Source organism: Ylistrum balloti, unplaced genomic scaffold (assembly GCF_031769215.1).
Source record: "Ylistrum balloti isolate Yb309-2 unplaced genomic scaffold, AGI_CSIRO_Ybal_v1 Utg369986, whole genome shotgun sequence".
NCBI classification, from domain to species: Eukaryota; Metazoa; Mollusca; class Bivalvia; order Pectinida; family Pectinidae; genus Ylistrum; species Ylistrum balloti.
Window position 1 is genome coordinate 837,480 of NW_026782071.1, and position 14,457 is coordinate 851,936.

The window sequence follows — 14,457 nt, forward strand, 5'->3', positions numbered from 1 at the left end:
TCCATTTCCCCGTCCTCTCCTTCCTCCAATCCCCTCCCCCCCGTCTCTTCGAACCCTCCCCGTCCTCTCCTTCCTCCACCCCGCTCCCCTCCTCCCGATCTCTGCGTCCCCTCCCCGTCTTCTCTCCTCTCCTCATCTCTGCGTCCACACCCCGTCCTCTCCCTCCTCCACTCCCTCCCCTCCTTCCCATCTCTTTGTCCCCTCCCCGTCCTCTCCCCGTCCTCTCCTTCCTCCACCCCCTCAACCTCCTACCCATCTTTTCGTCCATTTCCCCGTCCTCTCCTTCCTCCAATCCCCCCCCCCGTCTCTTCGAACCCTCCCCGTCCTCTCCTTCCTCCACCCCGCTCCCCTCCTCCCGATCTCTGCGTCCCCTCCCCGTCTTCTCATCCTCTCCTCATCTCTGCGTCCACACCCCGTCCTCTCCCTCCTCCACTCCCTCCCCTCCTCCCCATCTCTTTGTCCCCTCCCCGTCCTCTCCCCCTTCCCTACTCACTGCGTCCCCTCCCCGTCCCCTCCCCGTCCCCTCCCCCCATCTCTTCGTCCCCTCCCCGTCCTCTCCTTCCTTCACCCCGCTCCCCTTCTCCCTATCTCTTCGGCCCCTCCCCGTCTTTTCCCTCCTCCACCCCATCCCCTCTTCCTCATCTCTGTGTCCCCACCCCGTCCTCTCCCTCCTCCATCCCGCCTTCTCCCAATCTCTTTGTCCCCTTCTCGTCCTCTCCCTCCTCCATCCCCCTCCCCTCCTCCCAATCTCTGCATCCCCTCCTCTCCTCCCCATCTCTGCGTCCCCTCCCCTCCCCCCATCTCTGCGTCCCAATCTCTGCGTTCCCTCCCCTCCACAATCTCTGCGTCCCTTCCCCGTCCTCTCATCCTCTCCTAATCTCTGCGTCTCCAACTCGTCCCCTCCCCCAATCTCTGTGTCCCCGCCCCGTCCCCTCCCTTCTCCACCCCCTTCCCTCTTCCAAATCTCTGTGTTCCCACCCCGTCCCCTCCCTCCTCCACCCCTTCCCTCTTCCCCTCCCCTCCTATCCATGTCTGCGTCCCCTCCCCGTCCTCTCCTGCTTCCTCCACTCAACCTTTGCATCTGATACCACACATGGATTTACATATATTTTACATGGAACAGATTTCATCTTAGATGTTTTGTTCGAGTAGGAATATCAAACAGTCCAGATTGCCTAGGTTTCAATAGTGAAAATTAAAGTATTATTCAAAATACTGAATATACCATTGTTATTCTGGGAAGAAAGCAAGAGAGTGTTTTTGATGGTATTTACGGTCTGATATCTGGAACACAAAACTTGTCGAATTTTATGACAATGTTTTCGTTGATGTATGGTGATGTACGAAGCCAATCAATCTTAAATCATTTTAATTATTGTTGTTTGCTATCAGTAGGACACGGAACTCCCATAGGGCCGCAACAATTGTTAGATAACAGAAGAAAATGATGTTTATATTGGTTTGGGTGTGCCATGTCATGGAAGTGACAAACAATAACTTTCAACACGAACGATGACAAAATGACATTTTTCAATAACAAAAGAAGACATAAACTGAAACACTAAGTGGAGACCACAATTCATCATTTGACTCAAAACCGCTTTCAGAATTTTCTTGTGGTGTAATGTAAAGTACAAGTCTTAATATCATATAAAATTTGAAGTTATGAATTGCCAAAATCGAACGATGCTGTTTTCTCGTTTGTAACGGTATCGTTGGTGTAAGCAAATCCCTTATTTCTATACTTATTTGAAGGACAACAGTATTAAAAGACTTACTGGAAAGGACAACAGGATTAATAAACTTATTGGGAAAGACAACAGGATTAATAAACTTATTGGGAATGACAACAGGATTAATAAACTTATTGGGAAGGACAACAGGATTAAATACTTATTGGGAAGGACAACAGGATTAAATACTTATTGGGAATGACAACAGGATTAAATACTTATTGGAAAGGACAACAGGATTAATAAACTTATTGGAAAGGACAAAAGGATTAAATACTTATTGGAAAGGACAACAGGATTAAATACTTATTGGGAAGGACAACAGGATTAAATACTTATTGGGAAGGACAACAGGATTAATAAACTTATTGGGAAGGACAATAGGATTAAATACTTATTGGGAAGGACAACAGGATTAAATACAGGATTAATAAACTTATTGGGAAGGACAATAGGATTAAATACTTATTGGGAAGGACAACAGGATTAAATACTTATTGGGAAGGACAACGGGATAAAATACTTATTGGGAAGGACAACAGGATTAAATACTTATTTGAAGGACAACAGGATTAAATACTTATTGGGAAGGACAACAGGATTAATAAACTTATTGGGAAGGACAACAGGATTAAATACTTATTTGAAGGACAACAGGATTAAATACTTATTGGGAAGGACAACGGGATAAAATACTTATTGGGAAGGACAACAGGATTAAATACTTATTTGAAGGACAACAGGATTAAATACTTATTGGGAAGGACAACAGGATTAATAAACTTATTGGGAAGGACAACAGGATTAAATACTTATTTGAAGGACAACAGGATTAAATACTTATTGGGAAGGACAACAAGTCTAAGATACAATGCAATTCGCTTAGACGGTTTGATGATTACAACAATACTGACAAAAGGCACAAAAGGACTGTGTCGTTCAAATGTATAATTTTACTACCTGATATAGACAGCAAGCGGGGCCAAGCTTTGTAACCTCTTGTGAAGGTTCAAGCTGTGTAGCTCGATCCTACTGATTGTGTTCTGCTAGAAGTTGAGACCATGGAATGCGTTCTTGCGGTTGCGTCCTAGATCAAGATCAATCACTACCACAGCTGCTCTAGATGGCATGTAACGTGCCTCCCGTATGTTGTTCAGTAAGGGAGATACTATTTCATACCTCAAAACAACACTGACTGTTCACAAAGTCAACAAACAAATTGCTACATCCGCCGACACGAAACCGTGGAAGTTATGATGAAAAATTCGAAAGTGTCTTAGATAATAAAAAGGCAAAAGAAAAATATCAGAGCGGAAACCGATGGTGTTTCTACTTGCTTATCCGAACTGGAGATTTGTGCTTCACCCATCTATATTATATCTTCCGGTTTTCTGTTGGGACGGCCCCAGCGGAGCAACATGAAATATATGGACAACATCTGACAGTCTACAATGTACGTCTAAGACATACACTTTGTACCCAGCCACTAAAACACTAACCTCACCCGTGCCTCAATCGTGTTATCCACACTTCTTGAACCCTTAAGGTACTAACTTAATCTACTATATACAAAATTTAGTTCCTTATCCAGGGATGGTCCGTGTGAGAATGAGGTCAGATTTTCTTAACGTGAGCCTTGATTTATCTATTAATATATTTCCTATAGTCCCTTTTGGGCCATTTCATTCCTGTTAACCCTCTCGGTGACATGTCCACGCGTACTATATTGAATTAATACGTCTGGGGATGGCTCATGTCAAATTAGGTTTGAAGATACTTACATATTCTTAAGGAATAGTCTTTAAAATATTTACCAATATTTTCTCATTGAATGTGCCCCTTGTTCCTATTGTATGCGGAAATGTTAATTGATAATGCATAATGCACAAAATTCCTTGATTCGTAACTGAACAGGTCAAATTTATTCAACCCCCTTGTGGAGTGTACTTGTATGTGCTAAACCCCCCCCCTCCTTTCCCACCTTTCCCACCACCAATAACTCGTGTAATTACCCATCATACTTTACTACACACACGCCCTATACTCTCACTCACGCGAATGGGAGCCATACATTAATTCAACACATTGACTTTATTCCTTTGCCAAATTAGATTTCTACAAATTTGTCCTTATTCCTTTGATACCAGGGGAAAGATTTCCCTCTGTACGTGTATGATATTCTGACACAGCTTTCTTCGTCAAGTTTTGCCAATGCTCCTACAGTCAACCTGGACTACCAGTATTTCAGAAGAAACAGACATGTAGACTTGGAGTTCAAAAACCCATCCCTTCACCTCTTTATCAATGAGGTTTTGTACTTTTATTTTAGATGGTCTTTTCAGTGTCTATAAAAACGCCCGTTTATCAAAATAGATGAGACATTTTATGTCTTCAATGGTGGTGATTATGTCGAATATCATGTTAGGAAAGAAAACTTCAAAATACCAATTAAACATGTAAATTAACTGTGCTAATGCCAAAGCTGGTGTCATGGCATGCTGATTTAGAAAGGAGTTCACTACAAGGATGGACGCTATGGGTTCAACCTGCCCGTGGGTAGATTTAACTTATCTGTTAATGGATGATGTCTTACCTTGACGGGGCGGCGTTACCTAGGTGTAATGATTGGGTGGTACATTGCTAATTTGACTATTACCCTACCAATATACCTGTAATGACCGATCAAATGACAAGGTCCCGGGTACAACTGGTCAAATGTGGGCGTGGTCCAGTTCGAGGCCTGACCGAAATTAGGACACCGGTCATCCTTTAAATAATTCTAGAAAAATCATAATAGCTGTTTTCACTGTTAAAGAAGATATTGAATGATCTATCTATATAGACTATGATATTGACGTTACAACCACGAATGAACAACTTACCGGATGTAATGTGCTTTTCATCATACTGTTGTTACGTTTTACACACAAATAAGCATGTCTGATCAATTTCCGAGACTCAAATGTGATATAACAGAATAAACTACAAACCTTTTGTTGTAATGGAGCCAGTTATATGTCGGTGATATATATTTAAGTAAAATCGTCTGCCTACCATTATTGTGGCTCCACCAACCATTACCATCCAAACGGCATATGTCATACATATACATTATAACATAATGTCAGGTTATTCATTTTGATTGTATAATAACATCTTTAAATTGTAAGTGCCGCCCATATATACTGTGTATGTTGTACGTGTTCATGTCCTATATTATATTTTGAGAGTGGGGTGCTCGAGAAGTTGAAATAATTTGTGTCTGATTCAATTCACTTCTTCATCTTTTGGGAGTGAAAACGTATTTAAAACATAATTAAACAAGAAACCGGCTAATTCGCAGTACCCCTGTATCGCTCCATTTAGAATGTGTTCCAAAAGCAAAAAAAAAAAATACCCCAAACTTGTCTCAATGTATTTTTTAACAAACTATTAACACGCGTGCGTGGGTTCTTTGGACTTGTAATGACACAATAATTGTGACAATTACTCAGAAATTATTCAAAATCTAAATCATTTTGATATTTCATTGTTCGAAATTGAAACCATGTCTTCTTTTTCTAATTTAGTGAATTATTGACTGTAATTATACACGATTATGTTTACAAGAGAGTTGACATGTGTCATTGATAAGTTTAATAACGTTTCGCTTGTAAACAAATAAACAAGCAGCATTAACTTTATACCAAGTAAAGTCAGTTACAAGGTTTTCTACAAGTAACCTGTTTGCCTAAGCGTTAAGTAATTTGCTGGACCGCTGTATCGTAATTTGTAGGCAGTGTGATAGAAAAAAAATAGGTACTACATTATTAATGGGGGTGTAATTAGATACGGAAATGCTCTAAATATATATATATACTTACCTCGCGTTAATTAGAAATAAATTGACCGTGCAATCTTCCTAATAACCATATCACCTGTATCAACTTAGGTGTGATTGTCATTGATTGCGATAATTTTCACGTGCCCTTAAATTATATTGAATTATCATTAAATTTGGCCTTGTTGAATTTTCGTCGACTTTAGGTAACGAATTAGTTAATGTTATCTCAGAATTCGATCTGAAGTTTAAAAAAATGTGACGAGGTCACTGATGCCTGTTTTGACAAAAAGCGCCCCCCCCCCGCCCCGCCTCGGGTTTAATGGGGGTATTATATATAAGCTTGGTATAAATAAAGGATTAAATTAGGTGAGAACTGACCGGAGCTAATCGTACGAAATAACAAGTGACTGGATATCAAAGCCATATGATCCGACAAACGATATGTTTAGCGGGGGAATGTTTCTTCGGGGGAATGTATCAACACGCACACCTTGGGTGTTTGGTCAAGTCAGGCTCTAATCTGCGCTGTAAACACCGACGCGAATGAAATGGACTTTCTGCCTAATAACATTTCCATTAATTTGTCCAGTATAATTACTGTTACTAATCTGTTTATGTTAATATCTGTTCTAGTATGACAGGTGTATGACGCTTGGGCCAAACACAAAGGTTTCGTGTCCGCGGAGGCTTTTCCTCCTAATACCGAGTATCAACAAACATGCATATATTTTTACTTTCACTGATCGGATTTAAGGTTTGTCAGCAAACCATGTTGTTTTTTTTATGTTACAGGAGTCTCGACTAAACTACTCCAGGTCTGCTTTTCAACATGACTAATCCCAGCGATCCGATTAGTTCACAATAAAACTACAAAAGCGCATGTCAACCGGAACTTTGTGATCCGTTTGTATTACTCCATATTTTTGTAAGTAGATCTCGTCACATAAAAGTGTGAAATACAAATAACTTTTGTAACGCGATTTTTCATTGGACAAGTCAAACTCTCGTTTAATGAAATTCAACCCTCGTTAGAGTCTCGCGTGTTTCCTAGTAGGAAATACATTTAGTTATATAAGCATACACACATACACCGGATATAAGTCGCGACAACTGAGATAACCAGCAATTCTTTACCGACCATTTTCAACAGATTTTTATTGTTAATAAAACTAGTTAATTATCTTTTCCTACATTTGTCGTATCATACGCCGGATTTGATAATCCAATTACGATCGATGTTCACAATGGCGTATTTAGTAAATTATTTGTTTGAATTAATCATTGTTTCAGTAAAGTAGAGTTGCGTCCACAGATCCCGTATATATCAATGAACAGTGACTATTTATCTTAATTTACTTTCAAACTTGCTTCGCTCTGTTTAAAGAAGATTAATATTTTTACACAAATTTACAATATTTCCCTCGGCAAGAGAAATTACTCGAAAAAGCCAAGTAGTCGCTAGATCAAATTAGTGACATGGCTGGATATTAGTTTGAAATCGTTCTCAACAGCAATCATGTTTAGTTGTTTAGACAATAACAGATATTTTGCTGATTTTACCTAGCCTTTCAAAAAAAAAGTTTTTTACAGTGTTCTTTTTTCTCTGCCTTTTCAAGGACAGGTCTGAAATGTCAAGGAGAGTCATTATCTCGCTGAGGGGTTTCTATAGTCGAACCTGGCGACAAAGACATCATAAAAATTATCAGGATATTTGCAGTCTTAAGTTTTTCTAAGCTTTCAGCATGTCTGAATCTACCATAATAAAGGAGTAAAGAATCAATATAAAAGTTAGATTTATTCCATCTCTGCATAATTCCTAATTTATAATTGCAATAAATAAATAAATAAATAAATAAATAAATAAATAAATAAATAAATAAATAAATAAAAGGTTTACTGATGTTATGAACAAGCATTCGTACCTGAAGACACACATTGACGGACTTCTCTGTCTCCCCTTCTCCCTCTTTCTCCTTTTTTATTTTGTTTTCTCTTCACTTTAAAAAATATCGTTTAACGATGATTTTGAATTTATTCATTATTTTGGCTTATTTCAATGTGTTCGAATACGTAAACAGACATTTGTACCCTGTCGTTTCCTTGCTACGTTGCCTGTTTATGCAATAGTGCAATTTAGAGACGAACAAAGGAGCATACTTCTTGTCTTGAGTTCTCTCAGTAGGAAATCTGGCGCCAATATCTGTGAATTTACATGACAAGAATTATTATATTGATTAGCATTAAAATTGCAGTAAAAGTGTATGCCAATCGTCAATCTTAACAAAATATGCATCTTATGACAAATTCAGTCGCATTTATATATATATATATTTATTGATACGTGTATATATATTTACATGGCCAACAGGCAATGTTTGTGTAGTTTTCCATATGGTTTTGATGTCAAATTCGTTTGTTTTTTGAAAATGATTTTTTTTTCTTTCCTATCGGACAGCTGGAATTGAAAGTCTTAATATGTTAAGATAGGCTACAAGGCCAAAGTGTTTATCGCTTGCAGCTAAGAAATCTCGAGGGGCTGCACGTGCATAGAGTCCATTAGTGTTGAGACGGTCTAGTACGGCATGACGTCACATGACAGCGAACTGGCTGAGAAACAAATCTGTTTTATATGTGAAGAATGGGCAAACATATCGAAGCGTTAATCAGTTTGTTTAGTGGTATGGACAAGAATTCGTCCCCATTCAACCATTTACAAAGGATGTTCTCTAAACACATAACCGTCCATTTAGCATGATTAAGACGTCATGCTAGTGAACCAATATCAGGACAGGAACTTTTCCGAGCCAGCAGTCTGGTCATCTTCTACAAAACACACTAGAATCTATAGCAACGTTACTTATTTTAAACTTTTCCGTTCCGGAGATATTCCCAGAGGAATAAAAAACAAATTTGGAAAGTAATTACGCACCATAAGATTTAAAATACCATTCGCTTGTTCTTGTACTACAATGGGTATATATAGATATATATATATACATGCACGAGAAGGCCATTTATTGAAACGCCTACATGAATTGGATTTTAAACAGTCGTTACATTTAAGGAAAACCTGAAGACGGCGATATGGGTGGAATTTCGAGATATTTGCCGAACTGTCACACAGAAGACGACACTTTTGGCCTTATAACGTCTTGGTTATATATTTTTCTGTTAATCTCCGTATCTAGCTGCTACACTCCCAAATTTTGGGACAAAACAACCTATGAGACAAAACATCTAACGCCAAGCTAACTATGCTCCTTCACTTTGGCTACGGCGGCTGGGCTGATACGGACCACATGACGATGTCACGTGACTACTGCCAAAGTAATCGACATCCCAATACACCTGATTACACCTGGACAAACAGTGCCGTAATAGGGTCGCGACCTCCAGAACGAGGCTAAAGAAATATCGCTACATCAAAAACCGCACGCGCTTTCCCATTATCTGTGCAACATGGCCTCATAATTCGCCGTTCTGTCCTTATCGATTTTTACGTAAAGACAAATTTCTGTCATAGATGAAAGATTCATAACCACATTTGCAGTCAGGCAAGGTCGTGAGGAGTTGTTAAAACGAGTACGGGGACCTTAACTCCGGATTAAAGAAAAAAAAACTTGATAACTATTCAATAAATATTAGATCCACAATATCATTTCATAGCCGCTTTTAATAAATTCACAGGTCAAACTCGTGGTCAAAGATTGCACGCTAATAGAAAGATGAACATAATAAACGTAGAAATCGATGAGCAAGGTTACGTATGGCTAGCTGTTTCTACTGACTAGTTGGCTACTCACATAAAATACCAGTCTCACAAGTAAATAATAAAACACTATATCAGTGAACGGATGCACAAACGTCCGATGAATGGACACTCCGATAGACATTACAGCGATTGTATTTATGTGTTTTTTAAACAAGAACAGACGATGTTTAGACTATTAGGACGTACAGGCTGATACAGGTTAGTTCTGTTTGTGTGGGAGGGGGAGGCGACACATGAACAGAGGGGAAAACATTTTTTAAAATGTGACATGTCGTTATTTTGTTATTGTTCACACCAGTATAACGAGGGTACAAAATGTTAGAGATCAAATTTGTCATTACATAAGAGAGGGATAGTAACAGACGTATTCAAATCTTTAATTTTACAAGGAGGTGTTGTCAGGATAGACAATAAAGAGAAAACGCTAACGCATCAGTATTGACCCATTCGTGTTCAGAAAGGATGCGGAACACATCCATGTCTAAAGTTTAAATATTGATATCAATCCCGGATAAACACGAGTCTAAGTCGGAGAACTTTTAGCGTTCCAAGTATAAGAATAAAACATTCAACAGATTCTTGGAATCGAAATTTATTTCTGTAAAGCAGGTTTTAAGAGACCACCCCACCTCCAATCTGAAGTTCAAAGAAATTGGTACTACACGTAAGGTTGGGCCATATTAAACAAAGGTTAGAGGAATAGGCAATCTGGGTCGCAGTGACCTACATTTTGCGTTATAGTGCAGCATTCCTCTACATGCTTCCATTTTCCAATTTTTGGAGTAACAATGTTGAACTTACTTTTAAAAAAGGCCTGTCCAACATACAGTATACGTCGGTACGGATGAACGGACGGACAAGCAAGGCACGAATATGTTTATTGATGAAGAAAATACATGTTATACTTAGATTTAAGTCACATCACGAACGGTACGAAAATAAAAGGTAAATTCCCATAATATAATATAATATAATATAATATAATATAATATAATATAATATAACATAATATAATATAATGTAATATGATATAATGTAATGTAATATAACATAATATAATGTAATATAACATAATATAATGTAATATAAGATAACATAATATAATATAATATATAAAAAGTCCTTATTTACTTTGAGAAATATTTCATCTTATCTTTTATCTTATAATGAAGTATAATTTTAGCTTACATGAATTAATTGTACATTTTCGGGGCACCTACATATATTTCTGTACAAACGGATGAGAAAAAGATATCAGAGCTTAAGTTCGGAGTCAGAGGAATGCTTTCTACTATAACAAATAACAATTTCTTTTCGTGTTTCTTCTTATGTCGTTTTTCAGTATGAAAAAAAATCTGAATTAACCTGACGCCACTGGGCAACCCTGGCGGAGTCCAGTACACAAAGCAAAGCTCTTTAGAGATTCCTGTATTTATCAAATCAATAAAAGCAGAAATTCCTGCTTAAAGAAGACATAAAGTTCCATTAGGCGTAGGATATTTTAATCCTTTTGTCGATAACATTGACCCGATGTATTCCCAAAGATTCGGGTCCCGTTCTGATATTGAATGTCTGGTATTAAGGCATTATAACACTCAGTTTCTATACTCGCTACGTTTAACACGGATTTTCGGGACGAAAGATAGTTGCACAGTATTTTCGCCTGATTTAACTTTCTACAAAATGCAGTTGATAAAAATTCGTGTCGACAAGTGTATTCCTAATTTTCTTTGGTACCTTTGACGGTTTCTTACCGCCCAGCCCGACCCCCCTGGGACACGATTTCACCAAAGGCCGGCCACGGACCACCCGTGATAAACGTGGAGGTCAGACCAACTCTCGTTCTCTCCGCCTTCTAATTCTTCTTTACCATGTTATGTCAAATCATCCTATCACTCGCCACATTCCCTCCCTATCTCTCTCCAGCATCTCTTTCCCCCAAATCACCTTCAACACTTCTTTCCCTCATCAAACTTCCAACACCCTCTCTCGCAACATCCTCTTTCCACATCCTTTTCCCACATCCTTTTCCCACATCCTCTTCCCACATCCTCTTCCCACATCATCTTCCCACACCTTCTTCCCACATCCTCTTTACATATCTTTTACCGCTTCATTTCCCTGCACATTTTCTCCCGATATCTTCTTCTAGCATCCTCTTACACCAAATTATTTTTCCACACACACTTTCCTCAAATCTTCCCTTCCCATGTCCTTTTCAAATATCTCCTCCCTCCTTCACCCCCCTCCCCTTCTCTCTCTCTCTTTCCCTCTCGTCATATCCATGCCCCCCATGCTCCCCACATCCTTTCCCCAAATCTCTATTTCACCATATCATCTTGACACCCTCTCTCCCCACACCCTCTCTCACAACACCTTTTCCTCACACGCCCTCACCACATCTTCTTCCCTCACTTTCTCTCTCCATAAACCCTCTCTCCCCACACTCTCCCCATACATACTCTCCCAACACCCTCTCTCCTCACACTTTCTCACCACATCCCCACCCCACTCCCTCAACATACTCTCCCAACACCCTATCTCCTCACACTTTCTCACCACATCCCCTCCCCACTCACTCTCTCTCTTCCAACATACTCTCCCAACACCCTCCCTCATCACACTTTCTCACCATATTCCCTCCCCACGCCCTTTCCACACACCCTCTCTCCCTCTCTCCCATCCTCTCCACATACCCTCTCTCATTACACTTTCTCTCCCCGCGCTCTCTCTCCCCCAACATCCTCTCCACATACCCTCTCTTATTACACTTTCTCACCACATCCCTCCCCACTCCTTCTCTCTCCTCAACATCCTCTCCCAACACCCTCTCTCATTACACTTTCTCACCACATCCCCTCCCCGCGCTCTCTCTCCCCCAACATCCTCTCCACATACCCTCTCTCATTACACTTTCTCACCACATCCCAACACCCCTCCCCACTCCTTCTCTCTCCTCAACATCCTCTCCACATACCCTCTCTCATTACACTTTCTCCCCACATCCCCTCCCCGCGCTCTCTCTCCCCCAACATCCTCTCCACATACCCTCTCTCATTACACTTTCTCCCCACATCCCCTCCCCACGCTCTCTCTCCCCCAACATATCCTCTCTCATTACACTTTCATCCCCTCCCCACGCTCTCTCACATCCTCTCCCTACCCTCTCTCATTACACTTTCTCTCCTCAACATCCTCTCCACATACCCTCTCTCATTACACTTTCTACCACATCCCCTTCCACATACCCTTTCTCTCTCTCTCCCCAACATCTCTCTCCCAACACCCTACCCTCTCTCATTACACTTTCTCACCACATCCCCTCCCCACGCTCTCTCTCCCCCAACATCCTCTCCACATACCCTCTCTCATTACACTTTCTCCCCACATCCCCTCCCCGCGCTCTCTCTCTCTCTTTTCCTACAGCTTTTTCCCATCCACTCTTTCCACAACCTCTACCCACACCTCTTCCCACACCTCTTCCGATATCCTCTCTCCCCACACCCTTTCCCCACACCCTTTCCCCACATCCTTTCTCTCGGCTCTCCTCGTTCATCATCTCCATCTCCTAACAATATCGTCAAAATAATGTTCGTGCTGAAATGAAATATAATCGACACGAACTAACACTATGCCCATTGTAACCTTGAAACACACAAGACATTTTTCAAATGATACCACCCTTGGTTTTTAGGATCGAACAGGTCTCCTCTTAAACTGGTTTATTATTAATTATTCAAACCCAGGTTTTAAAAGTAACATTTAGCTACCGAGAAACCCATCTATATTCATTTCATACCAAATCACTCAATATTCTTATTTTTTTTAAAGAAAAAAAGTATCACATTTGAAATTCTAGTAGATTTTAGATCATGTGATATAAATGCAATTTCTTACATTTTTCAAAGTTTTATAATGAAACAAATCGGAAACAAAGCAGAGCGCTAAGTTTTTTAAATAGATTGTCTTGGATTGATGAAAGCTGCGAGCTATTTTCGCCTTTCTCATCACAACATGTCTCAACATAAAGGACTAGATGTTAACACAAGCCAGTGGCAGGGCAGTACAATGAAATGTCATTAGGGCCTATTTCATCACCTGGGCCGGTGTGTACCTGTATCACAGTTATCGTTTGTGGAACGCCATGATTGATGAAAAAACATCACAACTAAAACTCGACCCAAAATAACAGCAATAAAACTAATGACTCATTATTGGTAACAAGATATTTGTTACAAGTAAAAATAACTGAAAAGTCACCCAGACCCCACACGGAAGTTGGTGTTGGAAAGGAGGGGGAGGGGAGAGGGGAGAGGCAAGATATGTATCACCTGCGCAAGAGCTTATAAAGACCGGTTTTTATTTGAAAATAAAAATCACAACAAAAATGGCACAGATAGCAAATATTGAAATGCGTTTTTTTATTTGAAAATAAATGGAGAAGAATACATTATAGTAAAATTGAAAATGTTTTATTTGAATTTAATGGACAGGCGACACTTGGCAGGAAAATGAAAGTCTTTATATAAATTTTAATGTTAAAGATAGCGCGAATTTTTATGATGTAATGGATAGGAGTTGACAAAGTGATGGAGAATATCAATTATTTATTTATAAATAACTGAAAGGACATTGACGTATAAGCCAGCGAAAGATGTATGGCGTAATTGAAGATATGTTCTGAGTGTTCATTCACACCTATCAATTATCTTTAATAAAAGGGAATATTGACAATAGAGATTAAAAAAAACGTGATATTATCTCATACGATAACCTTATGACGTCACATCATGATATAAAAAATCATTTTGAAATTTCAATTTATTTTGAATTTAGAGATTAACACTTGACCGTTAATTGAAGATATTCTGGTTATTTTCATTTCGTGAAGTCCGACAGTGTGGAAAATTGACAGCAGATGTTAACAGCGTCGGAATAGATTTCAACTTGTTTTGTTAAATCTCCTTAATCAGTGTTCCTTAAGCAGAATTATAGAAACATAATACATGTACACGTACTTATAATTGATGGTACATGCTCTTGTACTAAGAAATGTCGAAATTATTTATGAAAAATTAATCTTAGGAAACAAATCTGACTTATGGAGATCCTTTATAGTGAATTGATAT

At 39.3% G+C, this 14,457-nt stretch overlaps 1 protein-coding gene across 1 annotated transcript; it reads right to left on the reverse strand.

The window, feature by feature from the left end:
* Window positions 1-394: 394 nt before the first annotated feature.
* Window positions 395-1,030, reverse strand: LOC132547861 (RNA-binding protein FUS-like). The gene has a single exon (XM_060211666.1). The coding sequence runs from the start codon at window positions 1,028-1,030 to the stop codon at window positions 395-397; it is 636 nt and encodes a 211-aa protein (XP_060067649.1).
* Between the last annotated feature and the right edge of the window lie 13,427 nt (window positions 1,031-14,457).